At 42.8% G+C, this 26,273-nt stretch overlaps 1 protein-coding gene across 1 annotated transcript in view; it reads right to left on the reverse strand.

Annotated features, from left to right (window-relative positions):
- ITGBL1 (integrin subunit beta like 1) overlaps nucleotides 1-26,273 on the reverse strand; it is a 408,856-nt gene that overhangs the window by 39,789 nt on the left and 342,794 nt on the right. Inside the window, exon 8 of the mRNA XM_073614434.1 lies at nucleotides 6,382-6,498. Within this exon, the coding sequence (XP_073470535.1) occupies nucleotides 6,382-6,498 (117 nt within the window). The remainder of the gene's footprint in view (nucleotides 1-6,381; nucleotides 6,499-26,273) is intronic.

Here is a 26,273-nt window from a genome sequence, read left to right on the forward strand (position 1 = left end):
CCAGTTTTACACCTGTGCTTTAAGAGATAGAGTTGGTGGCAAAAGTCACTTTAACCCTTTCGCTGCCTGGTCCGTACATAGTACGGACCTGACATTGGGGGGTTTCACACACAATCCGGTGGCCACACTTACCGGGATTGTGTGTAAAACTGACAAGCAGACTCCTGCCTGTCAAGTGAAAGCATTCAGGTGTCTGAGCTGCTGCCCAATTGGTCACACACACCCCTGGTACCAGCGACAACCCCAATATGTATTCCAGGCTCCGCTTGCCTATCCACTAGCCCAGGAATGACATGGCAGGTGCCAGCGGGAGGAGTGGAGGGAGAAGAGCAGACACACGTCTTCTCCCCTCCCCTTCTTCTTGTGACCCGAAAAGCGACGTCTATGACATCACTTCCGGGTCACCTGTCCCTTTCCCCGGCATTGCAAAACATTCAGTGGAGCACAGAGGAGGCATGCAGGGTCTTTTAGACCCTGCATGTCTCATTATGAGAACCTGTCACCTAAAAATTATTAAAAGAAAAAAGTTAAGTACACCCAAGCACATAATAACCCTGCCTCACCCAAAAAATGTAAGTCTCTCACCCACACATACACACGTACGAATGCAAACGCATGCTTTGGGAATGCCTAATTGTGACAACATTGATTGCGATACACATGTTACATATCGCCGTGCACACCGGAGTGAGATAATTCTAGCACAACCATAACCGATAGGAGGTGTTTGAAGCGTTGCCTATAGGAAATATAGGGTACTGAAGTTTGGCCCAATTTCATGGGCGCACACAAATTTAGGATTTGGCATGTTGGGTATCTATTTAGTCGGTTCAACCTCGTCTTTTATATCTTACTAGAAATGTTGGTAGTTTTTTGCACTTGTTTACCCTAGAATTCACTTTGTTTTTTACTGAAATTGTACGTTTCCTAGACCTTTGCGGTAATATCATGTGACATAAAACATTGGAACTACCACTATTTTATGCCCAAGGGTGTCTGCTTTCAGGCCAAAATGATTTTTTAAACGTGCAAAAAAACGCAAAAACGTCTCTGTCAATGAAAAGGTTAAGGGTGCTTTCAAACTGAGGTGTCGGCGGTAAAGCCCTGCTATATTTAGCGGCGATTCATCGTTGTTTTAGCGGCACTATTCGGCCACTAGTGGGGCGCTTTTAACCCCCCCCCGCTAGCACCCGAAAAAGGGTTAAAGCTGCCAGCAAAGCGGCGCTTTGCCGGCGGTACGGTGGTGCTGCCCATTGATTTCAATGGGCAGGGGCGCTTTAGGAGCAGTGTATACACCGCTCCTGCAGCGCTGCAAAGATGTTGCTTGTACGACTTTTTTTACTGTCCTGCAAGCGCATCGCTCCAGTGTGAAAACACTCAGGCTATAGCACCTGTAAAGAGCCTCAGTGTGAAAGCAGCCTTTGAGATGAGGCTGTTGACACAGATGTGCACTCACCAGACACGTTTGACCCCTTTTTACAGGTTGGTCAAATAACGCTTTTTTGTTCTCAATAGCCAATATTCCTCCTGGGTGTGCTGCAAGTATTCCTCCAATTTTTATATCTCTCATACTGTATGTATGATGACCAAACGGGAGATAGATATAAAGTATCATAGTGCAGTAACAGTATTTAAAATTGGTTGTCAGTTTAAAATAAGTTGGTTACACTCACATTTATGGATGCCTGAAAGTCGGCACCAGCATATACTGTACAGAGTGTAGGGTAGGGATGTTGCCGCCGCAACCAGTATGGAGCTGGCGTGTGTTCCAAGCCTCGTTCTCTGATCCCGGGCCCAGATGTGACTTCACACAGGACCTGGAAGTGACGGTCCCATGCTCCTAGTGAGCGTGATATCAAAATTGGAGGAATCCTTGCAGCACACCCTAGGAGGAATCTTGGCTTTTGAGAACAAAAAAAGCACTTTTTGACCAACCTGTAAAAAGGGGTCAAACATCTCTGGTGAGTGCACCTCCATACTCCAAGCACAAGCAGTGAAGGAGGATTTTTGAAAATTGCATTGGAAGATTGACTTTAGTGTTGGGAATTTATCACACTGGACCATAATTACTTATATTATTTATATTATTTTTATTATTTATATTACAATACCTTTATTACTGTACTGTCACGTGTCACTTCTATCATCATTTAGAACCAAGCGCCATACCTGTGCAATGTATATGTTGTAAGTGGATTTATCCTTCTTAAAGGGGCAGCTATGGTTTTTGTTAATTTTGTCTGATTTTGGAGTAGGCACCAAACACTGGTTTATTGTTTTATTGTTTGTTTGTTTTATTGTTTGTTCATCTAAAGAAAGTGCTTTTGCTGTTTAAGACCAAGCTTACCTCTTAAAGTGAACCTTAAAGTTAACCACAGCTACAGATCCACTACTTTGAAGTGACTTACCAATAACTCTATATCTTAAAGTAACCTTTGCCTGCAATTTCCTATCCTGTGTTTGTCAACTGCACATTCATGATGCAAATCCCCAATTTTACCATTTTACACCGTCTTCTTTGGGATACAGATCCATAAACTGGCCTACCATCTGTGAGCCTCAACAAAAATTTAAACTCATCATTCTACATTTTTCTAGCCTTATATTTAGTTATATCCAGTTTTGATAAGCCTGATACTACTGCAGCCAACTTTCAGTTTTTTTGATAACAGGAGTGGAACCCGATGTGGTCTTCAGCTGTGGCTCATCTGCCTCGAAGTTCATTGTGTTGTACATTCTAGATGCATTTCTGCTCACTATAGTTATAAAGAGTGGTTATCTGAGTTACTGTAGACTTCATGTCAACCTGTTCAATCTGCTATGACCTTTCCCACCAAAAGGTGTTTCCGTCTGCAGAAATGCTGCTCCCTGAATGTTTTTTTGTTTTTCTCACCAATCTTTCTGGACTCACTAAAAATCATGCTATGGTCAAAACAACTGTGCTCATATTTTTCTCTATTATAGTTGTAGCACTACCCCTGTAAGGGCCGCTGGTGAATGTAGCTGTCTTCCACCCTGCACAGCCAGGCACACAGATTTTCTTACTCTCTCCAAGTCAAGAAACAGTCCTTGCAGCGTTGTTTGTTTTTTTTTTTTTTTTTTTTTTTTTTTTTTATTAAGGGATTTGAACTTGGATAGGGAAGGGATGATATGGGATGCCCATTTGATCAGCAGAACTTGTGAGGGACTAGAACTATATACACTCCAGTATATATACACATCCTCTTCTACACTCCTGCACAATCTTGAATGCAGCACAACAACTCCCAGGATCAGCACAGATTTTAAATCCGACACAGCCTCAGCTGGCTCTTAGTAGAATGCCCTTTGCAGGCAGGGACCGTGGGCCCCTATGGTGTAGCAAGAAAATAGAAGTCCTTGGTGCTAGCTGTCCTATATGTGGCGGCTGCTCCCAGTACCACCTCTTCAAGCTGCCCCTTTCTACAGCCTGTGCCACAACAATCCTCCTGACTGGCTCTGCACCCACCCCAGACTGCTCCATCCCAGTCCTCTCAGGCGTGCCTCCTAGTCCTCCTGATGCCTGTCACTCACCAGCCTCTCACTGTCCTTGCTCCCGTGCCTCCTGGCCAGGACACCTCCGTGGGCTTTGAGAAGGTCCTGTCCACACCCGAGCCCAGGTCCAAGGTCACCCCCCTGACTGAGGAGCTCCCTCAAAGGCCATGACAGCCTAACACTCCATCTCCAGCTTCCAGCCGAACTCCCCTCCCCAGCTGGGCTGACCCAGAGTATTTGAGGGGGCCTACCCCCTGCCAACCCAAGTTGGGGATTGGTCAGGGCCCTTAGAATACTCCAGGCAGCTCCACCTTATATCCCCTCTCATTTTTCTAGAAGGTTCCAGTACATTCTAGAAATAGGGGGGAGGTCTCAGTGATGCTGCCTGTGAGTCACCCAGCTCCCCCTGGATCTCTGCCCAATGCAGGAAAAACACAGACAGGCTTAGCTGACAGCCAAGCCTGCACAAATTTACCTATACTAGAAAAGAAAATGTATTTACACTTCTAGCACACTAGAGGGTGCTACACTGTTCAAACTATGTGTACAGCTAAAAAAAGGTTGCACTTTACTTCTGTTTTGTATTAGCTGACTCAGTTAAAGTTAATATTTTGGACAAAGGTTTTTTTTTAAGCTAAAGCCAAAGTGAGGAGATATTTCTTACTGAGGGATACTCCTCTTAATAGCTGTAGTCAGAAAATGTGTCCTCACTGGAAGATTTCCCCTCTATTTTAGCATTTTACGCTATTTTACTCTATTCCTATTCATATAGAATATATATGAAATACATCATAATATTGAATTCCTCATTACTTTCTATACTAGAGACACTGGGAACAAAAGTGATGGTGGCTCTCTCCAATGGTACACAGATACCAATAAAAACCTGACAGAGGTGCTAACGTTTCCACATTCTATCAAAAACTAAACAGGTTATGGCTTTACGTACACTCTATCTAAGTCAAAAAAGTTTTTTCTAGGACCTTGCCCCAGACACTCCTGTCTTTCTGCTAACTGCTGGATCTGCCAAATTACCTGTCTGTGCTTGTTTTTGCTAGTGTAAGACTCTGCTGTCCTCTATTGTCTGAATACCTGTAAATAAATTATGTATGCACTTCCTGCCCCTGTTTGTTGGTTTTGAAACCCTAGAAGGAGGAAGTGGGGAGAAAGAGAAAGTCTCAGTCACATGTCCTGTCAATGCTGTTAAAGCCCAAGTCAGAAAGGACTATTATGCAAAGATGTCTATGATCGAATAGTCTAACTGGAGATACTGAGTGTATATCGAAATCCTTGTGACAAACAGAGTACCTCTGCCCTGCCCTTATTATTTCACATGCACAATGCCAGCTAGCTAGGTCTGTGCTATTGTGTGTGTAGTGGTCACCTTCCAGTATATTGGTAGGTGAACCTGTTTATTGCAGTACAGTTTATATTCCACTCCTGTTATTCTAGTTAACCCTGTCCCTTCTGGTTTTGGATTGTATAGCTAGTTTTAGCTTAGGGCTCGATAACCAGCATAGGCTAGAGCCAGGTTAGGTTTGTGGTGAGGTCATAGTCAGGATCATAGACTTAGAGGTCCAGTCGCATGTAAGATTAGAAACTATTAGGTAGGGAGTAAAGCACAGAGTAGATAGAATTACTCTGAGTTCAAGTGCCACAGTTCCAGTGCCGCACCATAGTTCCTGCTGGTGAGAAGCTCTGTTCCTGGCAGGTTGGACAACAGTTGGAGGATTCCCCTATGATCGCTGAACTTGTCTTCAGGACTCCGTCACAAAGACAGAGGCCTTATCATCCTCAGGGGCCCCTGTAATTGGACTTTGCTGCTACATTCATCTGGAGATATCTCTTTAATAACTATATATACACAGGTGTATGTGCACAGTTCCACCAGGACTCTTATCAGGCCCTTTTGCTGATAATGCCAGCTTGTACATTGGATGTACAGTATGTACTTTTATTAATTTCTTCTTATATAAAGTTTGAATTATTTCTTTAATGTTGTGCGTCTATGTACTTATGGTTAATGTTATATGCAGGTTGCAGTAGTTCTTCTACTCTGAAATACTTTGTTTATGTTACTGATTAGTTTCCCAGGAAGGGAGGTCCTGTTCTGGGTGGAAGCACTGCTAACTGTATTATCAAACTCACTCTTCTACATAACAAACGTTCTGGTTCTCTTTTTTACCTACAGGTTTAGCACAATATCCTGCTTGGGGAGGGCCATTTCCCATAACCCCCCAAAAGAGGACTACACTAGCTAATGCTGCAGCTCTGAACTTTTGACTTCTTAATTCAATAAAAATTTACAAAATATAAATGCATTGGCTGCTTACTCTTTCTAAATGTTTCTCTAATATGAGTATTTTTTCCATTATTTGTGGTAACCAGTTATAAACTTTTGTTTTTTGCACTAGGCTAACATTTGTGTCAAGCCTACATGTCATCTCACAGTTCAGTTGTTACTAAATTGTACATTTCTATAAACAGCAAATTGCTACTAAGAAAAGTGGAATTTGTCTTAGCCTTTAGGGTAATGTCACACTTGCAATCCTGTCACAAGTGAGATCTTGCCAGCAACAGAATTGCTTGAAAACACTCACCAACTTTCTATGGGTTGTTCCTTGCAGGCTTCAGAAGCAAAAAAAAAACACTCCCTCACTGCCAAAAATGCTTTAAATTTAAAGTGGCCAGTGAAAATGTATTGTCTCTTGTGGGAATGACACATGAAAACAGTTGAGTGTTTCACTAAACACGTGTCCTTCAAAGTGATCTTGATACTGGTGATTTCCTGCAAGTGTGACATTACCTTAAGTATACATATTTTCAGGTCATTGTTTATTTACATAGGTAGGCTGAACGTAATCTTACCTCCACAAATATTCCCTTCTAGGTCTTCACACTGTCGATCATCACATTCACATTGCTTTCCATAGACCCTGCTATCTCCAGGTGGGAAACAAGTACACTGGCCGCACTCACACTTTCCTACAGAATAAAATATACACAGTATTGTTACTCTAAATAACATATTAGAATATCAGTTCTGCAGGTTTTATGATTTCACAGCAGCACATTATTTTGGTCTGTTCATAGCTTGGAATCGTTAATCCATTCAGGGGTTCTGTCCTTGAAGTGACTAGTAGTATTGAATTGGTCTCTACATGGAAAATTTCCTGTTTTTACTGTGTCAATCCTTTTCTATACATAATTTTAAAAAAAGTACAGTGCATTTTCAGTGATTCCATAGTTTTAGTAATTGCTATTATACAGGATTTATATAGTGCCAGAATCCCAAAGGAAAGTCATATGTATGACACGAAACACTAGTGGGCCGTACACATGATAGGATTTTCCAACAACAAATGTTGGATGTGAGCTTGTTGTCGGAGCAGGTTCTCAAATTTTCCGACAAAAAGACTTGTTTTCGGAAATTCCGATCGTCTGTACTCAATTCCGATGCACAAAAATCCACACATGCTCGGAATCAAGCAGAAGAGCCGTACTGGCTATTGAACTTCATTTTTCTCGGCTTGTCGTACATGTTGTATGTCACCGTGTTCTTGACATTCGGAATTTCTGACAACATTTGTGTGACCGTGTGTACGCAAGACAAGTTTAATCCAACATCCGAAGGAAAAAAAAAACATGGTTTTGTTGTCGGAAAATCCTATCGTGTGTACATAGCATAAGGCTGATTTGAAAGTAAAGGGAGGCCCTTTACAGTATTAACATTTAGGATTTTTATAGTGTCAAGAGATTGCGCAATGCTTTACAAAATAAAGGGAGACATTACAGTTACTATACAATGCAAGGTAAGTGGGCTAGGAGGGCCCTTCTCATGACAGTTTACAATCTATAAGGGAGGGGCAAATTATAAAAAAAAGGTAGTAACTCTGTGGGAATGAGTTGATAGTGAAAGTAAAAGTTCAGTTTTTAAGTAGAAAGTTGAGTAGGCTTCCCTGAAGAGAAGAGAAACACACCATGTGTGCGCTGTTCCAAACAACCTGTAGCGATATCCACATAAATCGGGAATCGCATGGGTACCAGCTAGGTCTGCAGCGGTGGCCAGTATAGAAGAACCATGAAGGTGGTGGCACTCCAAAGTGGATAAAATTGAAGCTTCTTAAATGCGTCCAAGTAAAGATAATAGGAAACACACACTATCCCAGGACAGCCAGTAAAAGCATTTCACACATCGGTGCTTAACCACTTACAGACCGGAAGACTTTCCCCCTTAATGACCAGGCAATTTTTTGTGATACAGCACTGCATTGCTTTAACTGACAATTGTGCAGTCGTGCGACGCTGTACCTAAACAAAATTGACATCCCTTCTTTCCCACAAATAGAGCTTTCTTTTTGGTGGTATTTGATCACCTCTGCGGTTTTTATTTTTTGCGGTATAAACAGAAAAAAGACAGTTTTGAAAAAAAAAAATATATATATTTTTTACTTTTTGCTATAATAAATAGCCCCCCAAAAATGTAAAAAAAACAAATTTCTTCATCAGTTTAGGTCAATATGTATTCTTCTACATATTTTTGGTAAAAAAAATTGCAATAAGTGTATATTGATTGGTTTCCGCAAAAGTTATAGCGTCTACAAAATAGGGGATAGATTTATGACATTTATATTATTATTATTTTTTTTTTTATTAGTAATGGCGGTCATCTGCGATTTTTAGAGGGACTGCGACTTGACAACAGGACATGCGCCTGACAGAGCAGACACTTTTGACACTTTTTGGGAACCATTGACATTTATGCAGCGATCAGTGCTATAAAGATGCACTGATTACTGTGTAAATGTCACTGGCAGGGAAGGGGCTAACACTAGGGGGCGATCAAGGGGTTAACTGTGTTCCCTGGGAGGTGGGTCTAACTGTGAAAGGAAGGGACTGACTGGAGGAGGAGAGAGATTGCTATTCCTAATCACTAGGAACAGCAGATCTCTCTCTAATCCCCTGTCAGAATAGGGATCTGTCTGTTCACAGATCCCCGTTCTGGCTCTCTTTTTCTGTGATCGGACACACGGATCGGGTCACCCGCCGTGCAACAGGAAGTGCATGTGCGCCTGCTATGGCTCTTAAAGGAGCCAATGTACACCTACGGCGATTTGTGGGAACGAGCTGACCTTCCGCAGTATAATGATGGTGAATGGTTGACAAGTGGTTAAAGTGATTGTAGAGGTTCGTTAAAAAAAAATAAAAAAAATAAAAATAACAAACCTGTTATACTTACCTCCTCTGTGCAGTTGGTTTTGCACAGAGCAGCCCAACTCCTCCCCTTCCTGGGTCCCTCTTTGCTGTTCTTGGCCCCTCCCTCCTATCGAGTGCCCTCTCAGCTAGCAGCTCTCTATGGGGGCACTCAAGCTGAGTCAGAGCTCCGTATATCCATTCAGACAAGGAGCCCCGACCCGGCCCCGCCCCCTCTCTCCCCGATTGGCTGACTAACTTTGATAGCCTCGGGAGCCAATGGCGCCGCAGCTGTGTCTCAGCCAATCAGGAGGAGTGTCCCAGACGGCTAAGACATTCGTGGACATCGCTGAAGAGGTAAATATTAGGGGGGTGCTGGGGAGGCTGCTACACACAGAAGGAATTTTATCTTAATGCATAGAATGCATTAAGATAAAAAAACCTTGTGCCTTTACAACTCCTGCAATCATTACTGAGTGCTCCATGAATGTTCACCCGTTTAAATCAGAAAACTGTCAAGTTAAACTCATTAATGGAAAACACAGAACCTTGGCAAATAACCCACAGGGTCCATGTTAAAAAAACAATAATATGCACATCAAAAGACACTTCTAAAGCAAAAACCTAAATGAAAATTAATGGATAAACTAAAATCATGAAGAACAAAGAAAGAAACAGGAGCTAAAAACCAGCCACCCAAAATATGGATGCACATCTGATCGTACATTGTAAAACATATACAGTATCATACTCTAAGTCAAGATATAGGAAGTATATACATAAATGACTACAGAGTGACCATCATAGAAAACACTATAGTGAAAATTGTATCAAATGGTTATATATAGATCATGTATAATCAACATGGAGCAAATGAACTCATATATCTATCTAAAGATTAGTATATGTAACTACAGTGGAATAAATCCCATAGTCAAAAAATGTCCCTGAAACCCACCTGGCAAGATGTATATTAGTTAGTTGGGTAGAGAACAACCCCAGAGATGAGAATCACCAAAATGACTAATGGGGAAAAAGAGCCTATTTCCGCAATGAAAATACTAAAAATATTCTGTTAACAAAAAATATATTGTATGCAAAGAAGTTGAGTGCACGTGCTCAGCGTCATATCCAGAGGTTGTCTTTGGGAAATAGACATATGAGTACTGCCTGTCAGTGCTCAGACCATACGCTACAGATGCATCAAAGTGGTCTATATGGCTGTCGTCCCAGAAGGAAGCCTCTTCTAAAGATTATGCACAAGAAAGCCCACAATCAATTTGCTGAAGACAAGCAGACTAAGGACATGGATTACTGGAACCATGTCCTGTGGTCTGATGAGAACGAGATAAACTTATTTGCTTCAGATGGTGTCAAGCATGTGTGGCGGCAACCAGGTGAGGAGTACAAAGACAAGTGTGTCTTGCCTACAGTCAAGGATGGTGGTGGGAGTGTCATGCTCTGGGGCTGCATGAGTGCTGCCAGCACTGGGGAGCTACAGTTCATTGAGGGAACCATGAATGCCAACATGTACTGTGACATACTGAAGCAGAGCTTGATCCCCTCCATTCGGAGACTGGGCTGCAGAGCAGTATTCCAACATAACGACTCCAAACACACCTCCAAGGCGACCATAGCCTTGCTAAAGAAGCTGAGGGTAAAGGTGATGGACCAGCCAAGCATGTCTCGAGACCTAAACCCTATTGAACATATGTGGGGCAAACTCAAATGGAAGGTGGAGGAGCGCAAGGTCTCTAACATCCACCAGCTCTGTAATGTCATCATGGAGGAGTGGAAGAGGACTCCAGTGGCAACCTGTGAAGCTCTGGTGAAATCAATGCCCAAGAAAGTTAAAGGCAGTGTGTGGCCACACAAAATATTGACACTTTGGGCCCAATTTGGACATTTTCACTTAGGGGTGTACTCACGGTTGTTGTCAGCTTATAAGTTATAAAAGCTGTACACTTACTACTTGTAGCAAAGTGTCATTTCTTCAGTTGTTGTCACATGAAAAGATATAATAAAATGTTTACAAAAAATGTGAGGGGTGTACTCACTTTTTTGAGATACTGTATATCTAACGTATACAAAAAACCAAAGGGATGATCCCATAAAGTTTGGTTTGGAAGTAACCAAGGCTCATCCGCAATGGTACATCTCAAATATCGAACTGTTAACAGTACAAAAATAATTTTCAGGGATCCCCTAAAGGTGGATAGAGTTGGAGAGATTAGAATAAGGAAGTCCAGCGGATGTGAGAGGCTTTAGTCCAGTGATGGCAAACCTTGGCACACTAGATGTTTTGGAACGACATTTCCCATGATGCTCATGCACTCTGCAGTGTAGATGAGTATAATGGGAAATGTAGTTCCAAAACATCTGGGGTGCCAAGGTTCACCATCACTGCTCTAGTCACTTGTGAAGACCAGGCCTTTTTCTGACACCTTTTGTTTACAAGTTTACAAAAAATCAGTATTTTTTGCTAGAAAATTACTTAGAACTCCCAAACATTATATATATATATATTTAGCAGAGACTATAGAGAATTAAGTGGTGGATTTTGCATTTTTTTATGTCACATGGTATTTGCGCAGCTGTTTTTTTAACTCAATTTTTTGGGAAAAAATACACTTTAATGCACACAAATATAATATAATACCCAATTTTTAGTAAAATATAAAGAATGTTATTCTGCCGAGTAAATAGATACCTAACATGTCACACTTTAAAATTACGTGCGCTTTTGCAATGGCAACAAACTATGACACTTTAAAAGTCTTTACAGATTATCAGTTTAGAGTTACAGAGGAGGTCTGGTACTAGAATTATTGCTCTCACTTTGACATTCACGTCGATATGTCACGTGTGGTGCGATCAAAACACTGACATGCCCTGTGCTAGTGGGAGAAGCATTATCTGTCCTCCTAGCAGCTGAGACCATTTGGTACTGATTACTGGGGCCTGCTGGCCTCTATGAGACACCTGCTAGTGGACACTGGAACTGCAGCAATCAGCCCAGAGCACCTGCAGGCAAACTCGGTCTTCTGTCATTCGCTCAGCTGATCAGCGAGTTCCGGCTATAAATAATAAATATAATAACTGTACAGCAGGGGAGGGGGCGGTGTAGGTAGGCACGCGCCCCCTACCCAGAAATAGGGGGGCCCATATTTTTTGCATGGGATTCCCCTTAAAATCAATACCAGACCCACATCAAGGCTTTTTAGGGGAACCCCATGTTGTTTTTTTGTATGGGGTCCCCCTTACATTCCACACCAGGCCTTCATCTAGAGAGGGGGTCTAGTAAGGATGTTGATGAGAACCCCAGCTGCTTTGTTTACAAACAGAAGAAAGTGGCTGGGAAGTGTCATTTAGCAACAATTTAAAGTGGTTATAAAGCCTACACGCTTTTTACACACATTCGGTAGCAGTATCCCCTCTCAACCTCCCCCTTACACTTACCTGAGCCCTCATTTGATCCAGCTCTGTGCACATCTGCAGCTCTTCTCTCCCCTCAATTCCTGGTCTCTCTGGCTTTGCAGAGGCAGTGGGATCCATTGGCTGCTGTCAATCAAACACAGTGACAAAGGAGTGGGGGGTGGGGCTGAGCCCCACTGTCTGTGTCAATAGATGCAGACAGGGAGGCTCTGGAGTGAGACCGCATTAGTGCCCCCATCGAAAGTGGCTTGGGGGAGAGATAGAAGCCCTGGTGGGGGACATGAAAAGAGAAGGTTCAGGGCTGCTCTGTGTAGTCACAACTTATTAAAAGAGCTCCCTGCTAACTGGTATTTTTTATTTTTTTATTTTCATTGGTCCATGTCCCTTACAGTAGTGCCCAGCTTCCCATGCCCTTTGTTTGACATTCCCTTGCCAATAGCATTAAAAATGTCTTTACCATCAGAATGAAGCTGGCCAGGAAATGTTATTTAGTAGCAAATTTTATTTTTTCCTTTCTAAATGTCACTTTTGCTTTAGTACATCCTACAGATGTGCCACTTCATAGGAAGGTTGAAGGCATCCCCATGCATACTTTTTATAAGGCTATTATGTATTTGTAATGTTTTATGTTCGGCTTTATCAAAAGAGCTGCTCCCTACTAACCAATATTTAACTTTTGTTTTGTTTTTTAGCATTTGTACATGTCTTTCCTGGCAGGGCGCACCTACCCATGTCCTTTGTTGGACCATCCCTTGCCTTTTAGCCTTGAAAATTGAAAAAGTGAGAGAATTGTTTTTCAAGATTCACCTTCCATTGACTTCAATGGATCCTTCACAAATTGTGAACTTTTGGCTGTGTTTGCTGAAGGTACACGCAAATCAACCCCAAGCAGATTAGCACAGGGTAAAAAGTCTTATGCCCCGTACACACGGTCGGATTTTCCGATGGACAATGTCCGATCGGAGCGTGTTGTCGGAAATTCCGACCGTGTGTGGGCGCCATCGGACATTTTCCATCGGATTTTCCGACACACAAAGTTGGACAGCAGGAGATAAAATTTTCCGACAACAAAATCCGATCGCGTCAATTCCGACCGTGTGTGGCCTGTTCCGACGCACAAAGTGCCACGCATGCTCAGAAGAAATTCCGACACGGGACAGCTCGTTCTGGTAAACTTAGCGTTCGCAATGGATACAGCACTTTCGTCACGCTGCAATGTAAAAAATGGTTTAATACAGCGCACTCTCTTCTTCTTTATAATGTGACAAGAATTAAGTAGTTTTGCTGCTCATATTCACACACACTTCTCACAAACTTTTATTTGTGTTTTTTTAGTGGGATTCCCTCAATATATTGTTATTAGTTGTCACATCTGACAGTTTTATATTTTTTATGTTTTTTTTATTTTGTTTTTAAGCCTTTTTTTTTCTTTAATGTTTGGATTTTTTCCAAGGCTGATCTTTGTTCAATGTTATTTTTATTTTTACTCCAGAATATTTTTGTGTGTGTTTTGTGTGGCAAGTTACCCCAACACCATTGATATCTTTTATTATTTAATCTCAAGGAGATTGTTTGTTGTTGGTGTCCCTTGTTCATTTCACATTGTATATTAGAAATGTACCTGAATCCTCACAAACAAACTGTCATTTTTGAAGTAAAACACATAGGAGAGTATAATTCAAAACAAAAATCCTTTATTAAGGGATCAGAACCAAACAAAGAGGAAGGCAACACTGGATCAACAGGAGAAATTAGCGAAGCCTGGGACCCCCACGGCAGACATCAATTCTTAAACATCAAAACTGGTGGCCTGAGGAGTCCATATGTAAGGGAGGGCAGTCTGGTCCAGAATTCACAGAGACTTGGATAGCAGCAGATGACATCTGTGTCCCCAGGCTGCGTGTTCGGCACCGGGATCACGTGCCTTCATCAGGGGGATGAGATTCCCCCTGATGAAGGCACGTGATCCCGGTGCCGAACACGCGTAGGGGAGGGGCCTGGACGGAGCTGTCAGCAGAGAGAGAGAGAGAGAGAGGGAGAGTTCGTATGACACACCGCACCGCACGCCATACCACGAGATCGGCCGTTTTTAATCTGTTTAGGATGGTGCACTGACGCACCCACAGTATGTGAGTACCCCCACAAGGGGAGTTAGTCTTTTCTCAATAAAACGTTTTATTACATCATGCAATGTTGCACTATGGAGTCTCTTTTCTTTTTGCATATATAACCTTGATTGAGAGCATTGGAGATCTACACAGCGGTTTCCATTAGAGCACAGGAGTGTCTCCTAAGCTTGGTTTGACAGAGTGTAACCACTGTGTCACACGCAAGAAGGTGAGCATACATGCTTGTGGGGAACACTGGAAGACACTTTAGCACGTTTTATGGTGATACACCTTCAGAAGGAAAGATGTATGGATTTCACTGAATATGGACAATGTTTTTGGGCACTTTTACATTTTTGGATGCACATTGTTTTGGACTTTATTAGATTCACAAGAAGATATTCCCTTTTATATTGTATTCAATTTTTTGATTGAGCACTTATATCGAATTTTTTGATATTCTATTTTCTGATTGAGCACTTTTATTGCATGTTTGATATAGCACTGAGCACTTTACAAATTTATGTACTTATGGTTATTTTTTGATTTATTGGTTAGCTATAACACTTTTTTTACGTATTTATTTTTGTATTTATTATTGAAACGATAATTTTTATCTAGCGCAGACACATTTTTTTCTATTTGTCACTTACACGATTATGAAACGTGATTGAGTGTTTGCAGCTGATTGGTTACACAGGATTGGTTATACACGATTTTGATTATGATTTGATTTTTTTTGGGCATTTATCCGTAAGTGGCTCGCAAGGTTCATCTATTATTACTTTGAGGTGTAATTTGGCCCCTCATACCTTTCTCCAGAGCCTCTGATATGAGGGCCTCACACATGGCTTTTTGGCCCTCCTCCATCCTCTGCATTTTATATGCTATGAAGACAGCAATATTCTCCTGCCTGGTGTGGGGTGCCTCCCAGGACCTCTGTAGCCCTCCAAAAGAATCTGATAGCCGCCTCCTCTAGGGCACTCGTCCTACTGCCACTTTCTCTTTTCAGGGGGGGTGGAGGGACCTGCAGATCAGCCAGCCGGCTCGGCCCGGCCACCTCCTGGCTGAGACTTCCCTGTGTATGAAAAAGGGACATAGTTGTAATGTTTTGCATCATCAATCACAATCCTAAATTAGTACTCCAAACTAACATCTAGTTAACATCATTGATTGGACAAGCAGAAATATTTAGAGGAATGCTATACCTGGCTCAATCTGGGCTCCTCCACATGTTGCCTGGAAGGCCCAGGTTGGGGGTCAGAAGCCTCAGCCGGGGGGGAAGGAAGTGTGGAAGGAAGACTGGAGAGGGATGGCCTGGGTTCAGTCTGGCCTGCCAGAAAGTGCAGCCTGTCGTAGTACAACATCCTGGGGACATAGATGTCATCTGCTGCTCCGGATCTCTGTGAATCCAGGACTTTCTTGCGCTCCCTTAGATATGTGCTCCTCAGGCCACCAATGAAAATCTTTAAATAAGTGATGTCTGCCGTGGGGATCACCTGCTTCACAATTTCACACAATTGCTCCAGTGCTGCCTTCCTCTTTGCTTGGTTCTTGAAATGGGGGTGGGTAATCTCCCACAGACAGGGCAGCTCACTTAGCATATCAATGAATAGTGACATGAAGTCAGTATCTCTCATTAAGATATCCATGTTCACTGCAAGACACAACACAAGACAAAGCCTAATGTCAGACAAAACTCTCCTAATCTTGTTACAATATAGGCCTCAATCTAGAAGCAGTATAGGCACAAGTTTGTCTCTTACCTTCGTTCTTACGATCGGCGCGTCCAATGCTCCTTCCTCCGCTCACAGATCGTACGTAATACGCACACGTGTTACGCTTTATACACACTGCGCATGCGTGTAACTCCGCCCGCCCCTGACGTTCTTTCTAGTGTATTCCCCGCCCCTTTTCGTTCGGCGCAGTGGGTGAAGAGCATGATGGCAGAGTTACAGCAGGTGGGGGCTAATTATAGCAACGAGGAGGAGGAGGAGGAAAGGCCGGATCCAGGCACGTCCCGATCCAGAAGGAGACGTTTTAAGGCCACAAATATGTCGTTTGGGGAGATGTTGGAGATGGTACACATCATGAGGAAGTCCGACTATGACGGAAAATATGGGCCTTACCCCAACCCCAACATCCGAAAGGCAAAAATCATTGGTAAAGTGGTCAGGAGTCTAGAGCGGAATTTCGGGGTACGAAGGTCTAAAGATCAGCTCAGGAAGCGGTGGTCGGACCTGAAGTTGAGAGAGCCAGAGCAGTACCGAAAGATCCGGAGAGTGCTGCAAAAAAGTAAGTAGTTGTGCTGTGTTCCTATTCTTTCTGTCTTTATTACGTTCGTTCTGCTCCATATGCTTTTATTAATTGTAACGTTTAAAAGGGCAACTTTAATGTTCATGGGCCCATTATTCGTTCGTATCAAACATTTTTATTTCGGCCTCTAGAACACCATTGTTTAGGCCATATGCATTTTAACACATTTTTTGGGGCCTACTTGGATGACAAAGATTTGTTTGTGTAGATGGGTTTGTTACTAGAATGAAATGACAACTAGATTGTGTGTAAGGAGAGGACACCGAGCAGCTGTTTTCACATCTGGACACTGGAGCACTAGTGTGGGACCCCAGAACACCATTTTTATTAGGGGGGCACACAGGTGCTCCAGTGTATACTATAGGGGGGGCTACATCTGTGAAGCTTGTACCAAACAGGTAAAGTATTGCAGCTTGACAAAGGGCAATAAAAAAAATATACATTTTGGAACTCTGCTAAAATAGACAATTGTACCCCACTTCCAAGCAATGTTTCCTATTTCTAGTTCTGCCATCAAATATCTGTGTGCTAATTATACCATTTTTGTTTTACATAGGGGAGAAAAGACTCGGAGGACACCCCTCATCCGAGGAGACCACAGACCCCCCACCTATGGAAGAAGGTGAAATACCCCCAAACGAAGAAGAAGAGCAGGAGGAAGAAGAAGACGTGGTGGAGATTGGCACCACAACAGGTGAGTGTCTGCGACCACAGGCTCAGGTAAAAGAGATGGATGGTGGCAGATTTTTGAGACCTTTTTTTTGTTCTTTATCTCTTTTTAGGTGATCGTGATGTGAGGGATCCCGAACGCTTTACTTCAGAAAGTGCCCAGATACTTATCGGGGAGATCATGGGGTGTAATCTCCAATTGCAAAACATCCAGAACCAAATCAGTGATGTTATTAAAAAAAATAATAACATCATTGATGTTTTGGGGCGAATTTAAACCCCACAAAATCACCTGTTTTATTAATGTGGTCCAATCTTCCAAAAACTTTTAAAATGTTTAGAAAAGCCAAATTTGGAGGATGCACACAATGTGCCAACATGTGCTATCTGCCATCACGGGAGATCAATGGACGCGTTTTGGGGGTGCAACACCTTCCTCAATTATAAAGTCGCATTGAGGAAGGGCTTTCTCCCCCAAAACACGTCCCTTGATCCCCCCTGATGGCAGATAGCACATGTTGCCATTCGTAAATTGGTGTGCATCTTCCAAATTTGGCTTTTCCAGGGGTGATTTCCCCCCATCTGAACGCTAGATCAAACCCAGTTCCTAAATACTGATGTCTGATCTAGCCTTCAGGTTTTACCTAATGTGAACTTTGTAAGTTCAAGTTTTTTGGCTTTCTTGTTGGTTTTACACAGGCCTGTTTTATCTGAAATGGATATTTAGATTTTTCATAATGCTACTGCAAACATTGTTATACAACAAACATGTTGGTTTGTTTTAAAAACCTTTGGTAAATGCGCATGTGATTGTGCAGGTATAAAAAAGTGCCTTACTCAAGAATGTGTGGATTATTGTCTCAACACTACAACACTTTTGGGGTGATGTAATTGTTGTTTTATGCACAAATGGGGGTTATTTCCTAAGGGCAAATCCTCTTTGCACTACAAGTGCAGGTTCAGTGCAGTTGCAAGTGCACTTGTAGTGAAATGTGTTTTTGCATTTAGGAAGTACCAGCCAACACTGTTTTTTATAAGGTTACCCAATCACGACATTTTCTGCACTCAACACATTTCTGTCAGGGTCAGCTAAAACAAACACAAGCAGTAAATGTCCACCAAGAATTTCTTTTGGTTGTTTTTTATTTGAAAAAGGTGTCACAGATTGTCTGGCATATTGATAGCCCCCCTACCCGCAAAGAACTCCAGGTATCGTAACCGGACATCACGGGCATTCAGGGAGGGCAAGCCAGGACGGCCGCTTTCAAGTGCCGTCATTGTTGATGTATTTGGGATTCCGGCCTCAGGCCCAACTGAGCCAGCATAGTTGGCTGAATGTTTTAGTAGAAAATTATGGAGAACACAGCAGGCAAGTATTATATGGTTCAGTTTATACTCCGCCATATGGATGGGTGTCATAAATAATCGGAACCGGCTGGCCAGGATTCCAAATGTGCTCTCCACCACTCTTCGGGCTCTGGCCAGCCGGTAATTAAAAACCCTCTGTTCCGGGGTGAGGGTCCTCATCGGGAATGGCCGCATCAGGTGGTCCCCCAGCGCAAATGCTTCATCAGCAACGAACACAAATGGGAGACCTTCAACATTGTCCTCTGGAGGTGGCAAGTCCAAGCTGCCATTCTGGAGACGCCTGTAGAACTCCGTCTGGGCGATGACTCCACCATCGGACATCCGGCCATTCTTCCCCACGTCCACATACAAGAAGTCGTAATTAGCTGACACCACCGCCAACATCACTATACTATTAAACCCCTTGTAATTATAATAGTACGACCCCGAGTTGGGTGGTGGGACGATGTGGACGTGTTTCCCATCAATTGCCCCTCCGCAGTTAGGAAAGTCCCACCGCTGGGCAAAGTGGGAGGCCACAGTCTGCCATTCCTGTGGCGTGGAAGGAAACTGTTGAGGAAAAAACAATAAACATTACTATTTTTTCACAGAAACCTGGCAAGCAGATTAGACACAAACATTATGGGTCAACCTCCAGATAGCATTTATTAAGGGGAATTTAACAACAACAAAGTATAAGGTACACCTATCATATTCCCCCTCCCCCCCTCATGGGCCATTTGTAACATTATGGGGGGGGGAACTCTTGGACAGGTAACCCTCTTCACTTCATTGAGAGATGAATGCATAAATACAGGGTATTACTTGGAACAGCCCCTCCTTAGTTACACTATTGGCAGCCCACTGGACAGGTAAGAAGTGTCATAATACAAAGATATAAATACACACTGTACACATTTGAGGACATTTGGACATTCTGCTATGACCTATCAAGATCATAATAGGATACAAGAACTTTAAACAGTACCATTGGAAAGTATACAGGCAGGCCCTTGCACTACATGCTTTGGGGAATTAATCCATAAATCTGAGCACTAAAGAGGTGGGTATAGTGTGTATGGGTTTGGCAAAGTCAGCAGATAGATGATTGAAGATAGAAAATTGGGATCAGCTGACTTAGCAGTTGGGGGAGGGAGGGTTACAAAAAATTTGGGGACACCACAAAAAAAAGCCTCTGCCACTCTGCCTGAATTTAAATCAAAAATAACATTTCAAAACATTTTAGGGGGTGTTTGGGGTAAAGCACTACTATGGAGCTGCTAAAATACATTGTTAAGTGACTACATGAGGTGAATATAGGGCAGGAGACACCATGCTGGGGAGGTTATTGAAGGGAAAATATGTACTGTATGAAGGACCTAAAATAATAATTACATAAAAATCCAGCATGCATGAGAACAAAGGGGACATTCACAGCATATTACAATCATGGTAATTATGGAATGAGGGAAGAAATACAATATATTATCAAACATTCAATACAATAAAATGTGATATAAAAGGATAAAAATCTTACCTTCATATACTCCTTCTGCAGGACCTGTATGATGGCAGAACAGGTCTCTGGGATAATGATCCCCAGAGCCTGGGGGGAGATGCCTGTCGAGAACTTCAAGTCCTGCAGACTTCTCCCTGTGGCCAAATACCGCAAGGTAGCGACCAGCCTCTGCTCCGGAGTGATGGCTTGCCTCATGCAGGTATCCTGCCTGCTGATATAGGGGGTCAGCGAAGCCAACAAACGGTGAAATACGGGGTCCGTCATCCGGAGAAAGTTCCTGAAATCATCAGGATTATTCTCACGGATCTCACGGAGCAAAGGCATATGACAGAACTGGTCACGCTGAAGCAACCAATTCTTGGTCCATGAACTCCTCCCCACCCTGTTCATGGACTGGACTTGTGTCAAGGTCAGGACCCCAACACCAAGCCCCCGCACAGCACGAACTCTACGAGGAGTACGCATACGAAACATGGCTACAAAACGGTCGGCTGCTCAGAACAAAGTAACAGAACGCACTGAAGAACAGCAAGGCCTGTGAAGAGCGACCTGAAAAACAGCAACGAGCGGACAAGATCGCACAGAAAACTCCAATACGAACTGACTGCACGCACTGAAGAGCAGATACAAACCCACAAGCACAAACTGAACGTCAGAAAACGATCTGAAAGCCACGAGTCTGAAAAAGCGCGAATCGTCTCTCACCAAACTTTTACTAACACGAGATTAGCAAAAGGAGCCCAAAGGGTGCTGCGCTTGGTTCTGAACTGGCCTTTTCTAGTCTCGTCGTACGTGCTTGACGTCACCGCGTTCTTGGCGATTGGAAATTCCGACAACTTTGTGCGACCGTGTGTAGGCAAAACAAGTTTGAGCCAACATCCGTCAGAAAAAATCCGAGGATTTTGTTGTCGGAATGTCCGAACAAAGTCCGACCGTGTGTACGGGGCATTAAAGGGATGTAGTTTTAGGTCACACTCACTCACTAGTTTCATCTGTTTGCTAGGGCCATAGCAGCTGGGTTTAGTGAAAGGAGCAAGTGTGTCTATAGAAGATGAGGGCAAGCTGTTTTAGACATGTAGGGCTGACAAATTTTTGCTCAGGTGCTTATTTGTAAATTTAGTGGGTTATCTGTTCTGTATATAGTTCACAGTTAATCTATGGCTAAGTTAGCCTCTGTTCCAGCATTGGCTGTGTTGCGTGCAGTTCCACACTGTTGCCTGTAGGTGTCGTTGTCACCATAGGTCAGTGTTGGAAAAGCAACAAGCTGAAGTATATTGAGTGCTCTTCTTTCCCAGAGTTATCTCGGCAGAGGTGGTCCACTGCTATGCTTTCTGGAAAGAGTACTTAAGGAGCAGACGCCATTTTTCTTTCTCTTTCACATGCTGGCCCTCCGGGTCTAAAGGTATGTGCTAAGGAGAGTTCTACCTCGTGGCCCTCCAGGTCGGAGGGCTGCGATGCTGCAGCCGTGCAAGTAGGCCCAGAAGCCTGTCTGGGGCCTACTGCTGAGGGGATGGTCCTGTGCTGTCTGTCCTGCAGGAAGAAGCCGGACAATTGAGAAGACCCAGGGGAGGACCCATCTTGGAGAGGACCGTGCGGAATGCTGGTGTCAAGAGGGGCCTGGTGACTCAATTGGAGGATGCATCTTAACCTAATCTACCACACAAGTACTGCGGGGTCGGCTTAAAGGTTCTGGTACTGTGTTGCTGTTCATCTAAAACTACTACATCTTGTGGCAGAGGATTGTACAGTTATATTGCTCTTCTCAAGTCTGTGGCAGAGACTTTCTTTTTGTTCGTGCTACGCTTTGGCTGCTAGGTCAGTGAGAGAGACCTATCCGGGCGGGCAAAGATTTAATCTTGGACTGAAGGTATATTTGTCCCCGAGATTTCAAATTCCTCAGTGTCCTAAAGAAAAGGTATTTGAACTTTTCTGCAACTCTTCTTCTACCTCTTTCCTGCTACTTCTTTCAGTTATTTCCTATTAAAGCATTGGAAAAGTACTATATTGACTGGTGCCTACATTGTCAGATACAAAGCTCAACATGGACAGTTCTGGTATTGGTGAAACTACGGGTAAAGAGGTGACGGTAACAGCCCAATATAAATCAGCAGCTCCTTCGGGGGTTAGTGCTACAGACAGAAATGACCAGGTGAGATTATGTCAAAGAGGGAGTCCATAGTAGAACAGAGAAGAAGAAGGAGGAGAAGGAGGGGTAAGGGGTTGAAAACAGGAAGAGCATAAAACTGATATGATTGTGATCAGAGAGCGGGAAAGTGGTTTTAGAGAGTCTCCGAGGAGTGTAGAGGTAGATGAATACAATGTCAAGGGTTTTGCCAAAAAAGTGAGTAGCAGTGTGTGACCATTTTATTAGGTCCAAGGATCAGGTTAGGTAGCCAGAGTGTTAGGGGATGTTAAAGTCAACTATAGTGGGTATTTCATAGTAGGGTAACCAGCAGATAGAGAAGTCATCAATAAGCTTGACACTGGTCCAGGAAAAACACATACAGTGAGATTTCAAAGAGGTGAGAGATAGAGAGGAAGGTTTAAGAAACATTTGGACAGTGCTTTGTGGGAATGGAAAGATTATTTCCTTTTCATCCACTGCATCTGGGTGAGTGAGGTCAATACTACATAAAAAAAAAATCACAATTTTTTTTCTTTCATTAAAAAATCCATGATAAAATGTATTACATGCTGTACATTATACATACATATTCAAAGCACAAATATATTAACTCAAAGGAGAGGTTCCAAATTCCGGCAGCTCAAGGGACGAAACCATCCAATATTGGTCTTGTCAAACACTCCCATATGCGAGTGCCAGCTCAACAGATCTAACAAAACCAACAGACTGCCAGAAGTAGAAATGTTTTTTGTTTTTTTTAACTTTGTATGTTATATGCTGTTCTTTAGACAACTATTCCCCCACCTTTTTCTAAAGAAGCAGGCAATGACCTGAGAAACGCATTGAAGCTTGATAGCCCATTACACACTTGCTATGGAAATATGGATTAAGAAATAATTTGTACACTTATAATTAAGTATTGGGACATCTCAGGTTGAACTGCACTTTGAATGTGGATATACAGTGGGGACGGAAAGTATTCAGACCCCCTTAAATTTGTCACTCTTTGTTATATTGCAGCCATTTGCTAAAATCATTTAAGTTCATTTTTTTCCTCATTAATGTACACACAGCACCCCATATTGACAGAAAAACACAGAATTGTTGACATTTTTGCAGATTTATTAAAAAAGAAAAACTGAAATATCACATGGTCCTAAGTATTCAGACCCTTTGCTCAGTATTTAGTAGAAGCACCCTTTTGCTCTAATACAGCCATGAGTCTTTTTGGGAAAGATGCAACAAGTTTTTCACACCTGGATTTGGGGATCCTCTGCCATTCCTCCTTGCAGATTCTCCCCAGTTCTGTCAGGTTGGATGGTAAACGTTGGTGGACAGTCATTTTTAGGTCTCTCCAGAGATGCTCAATTGGGTTTAAGTCAGGGCTCTGGCTGGGCCATTCAAGAACAGTCACGGAGTTGTTGTGAAGCCACTCCTGCGTTATTTTAGCTGCATGCTTAGGGTCATTGTCTTGTTGGAAGGTAAACCTTCGGCCCAGTCTGAGGTCCTGAGCACTCTGAAGAAGGTTTTCATCCAGGATATCCCTATACTTGGCCGCATTCATCTTTCCCTCGATTGCAACCAGTTGTCCTCTCCCTGCAGCTGAAAAACACCCCCACAGCATAAGGCTGCCACCACCATGCTTCACTGTTGGGACTGTATTGGACAGGTGATGAGCAGTGCCTGGTTTTCTCCACACATACCACTTAAAATTAAGGCCAAAAAGTTCTATCTTGGTCTCATCAGACCAGAGAATCTTATTTCTCACCATCTTGGAGTCCTTCAGGTGTTTTTTGGCAAACTCCATGTGGGCTTTCATGTGTCTTGCACTGAGGAGAGGCTTCTGTCGGGCCACTCTGCCATAAAGCCCCAACTGGTGGAGGGCTGCAGTGATGGTTGACTTTCTACAACTTTCTCCCATCTCCTCAGCCACAGTGATCTTTGGGTCCTTCTTTACCTCTCTCACCAAGGCTCTTCTCCCCCTGCTCAGTTTGGCCAGACGGCCAACTCTAAGAAGGGTTCTGGTCGTCCCAAATGTCTTCCATTTAAGGATTATGAAGGCCACTGTGCTCTTAGGAACCTTAAGTGCAGCAGAAATTTTTTTGTAACCTTGGCCAGATCTGTGCCTTGCAACAATTCTGTCTCTGAGCTCTTCAGGCAGTTCCTTTGACCTCATTCAAAGCACAAATATATTAACCTCGAAGGATGGGTTCCAAATTCTGTCAGCTCAAGGGATGAGACCGACCAATATTGGTCTTGTCAAACACTCCCATATGCGAGTGCCAGCTCAACAGATCTAACAAAACCAACAGACTGATAGAAGTAGAAATGTTTTTTTTTTTTAACTTTGTATGTTATATGCTGTTCTGGAGACAACTATTCCCCCACCTTTTCCTAAAGAAGCAGGCATTGACCTGAGAAATGCATTGAAGCTTGATAGCCCATTGCACACTTGCTATGGAAATATGGATTAAGAAATAATTTGTACACTTATAATTAAGTATTGGGACATCTCAGGGTGAACTGCACTTTGAATATGGATATATAATGAACAGCAAGTAACACATTTTATTGTGGATTTTTAAGCGGAAGAATACAAATTGTGAACTTTTTTTATATAATTATTTTGTGACCTGGTACCTTTAAAGTCCTGTAACTTATTTTGTATGTTTAGAGAGTTGAATAAATAGAAATTTGAGTGAGTAAATTGTGGCTGTTACTCAAGGAAGGAGCGTGTTGGGTGCAGGGGTGAAAGATAACGGAGGGTCAAGATTAGTGTATATATTCCAAGAAGTTAGAAGAAGCAAGAGAGTGAGGTAACATGAGAATGAAATTTATATACACGCACATGTCCCAGTGTCCTGGAAGTTATGTTTGTATGTCGGCTCAGAATTAGCAGGAGGTCATGAGTTTAGTAATAAGGAGGTGGCAGGAGTTAGGGTAATATATATAGGCTGTAGGGTGGAGAAGAGAGGTAAAGGAGTGAGGACACTGTTCTAAAAAGAGCTGGATGGGGAAAATATAGGTTCAACTGGATAACTGTATGGAATTGAGCATTGTTGTTTGTTGATTCTTTCTTGTTTCTGCCTTTGTTTAACTGATGTGTTAAGCTGTTATTAGTATGCTTTTGTGGAAATTATAATGGCAGAGGTGCTTGAATTAAAGTAATTTGTTTTACTTTTTACCCCCTCTATGAAAAAATCTCATCCCTGTCCTGCCCCAACCTAGCAACTTCTGTCTACCACGCTTCACTGTCATCCTCTCTGGACACACTAGCCCCTCTCACTACACACAGAATCAGGCCCCAACCCCTACAACCTCGACAAATAGATGACACCGAAGTCTGAAAAAACATAGCCGCGCTTTTGAGCGCCTGTGGCATAAGTCTAAGTCTCAGAAAGATTTCAAACATTATAAATCTGCCCTCCAAACTTACAATTCCTGCCTCCTCCCTGCCAAGCAGACCTATTATATCACTCTCATTAACAACTTATCATCCCATCCCTGTCAACTCTTCTCTACCTTCAACTCTCTACTTCATCCTCCACTGCCTCCACCCACTAACTCACTCACTGCCCAGGCGATCGTTAGTCACTTTAAACATAAGATTGATGTAATTCTTGAGGAAATCTCCGCTGTACAGATACCCTCTCCACTTAACACTCCATGTCCACAGGTATAATCATTACTTCCCTCATTCAACCCCACCACTATAGACGAAGTTGCTAAACCTCTTTCTAATATCCAGTTAACCACCTGCCCTTTGGACCCTGTTCCTTCACAAATGGTACGTTCACCCTCTGGCTCTATTCTAAACTCTCAAACTCTCTAACTCACATGTTCAATCTCTCCCTCTCTTCTTGCATCTTTCCCAATTCTTTAAAAAATGAACTGGAAACCCCCTGGACACCCCTATACTTAAAAAGCCCTCACTGGACCCCACCAACCTTAACAACCTATTCCCCATCTGCTTGCTCCCCTTTTTATCCAAACTTCTTTAATGTCTGGTTTACAACCAACTGAGCGACCACCTCGCTGTGAATAAACC

This window comes from Aquarana catesbeiana, linkage group LG02 (genome assembly GCF_042186555.1).
Source record: "Aquarana catesbeiana isolate 2022-GZ linkage group LG02, ASM4218655v1, whole genome shotgun sequence".
Classification (NCBI taxonomy): domain Eukaryota; kingdom Metazoa; phylum Chordata; class Amphibia; order Anura; family Ranidae; genus Aquarana; species Aquarana catesbeiana.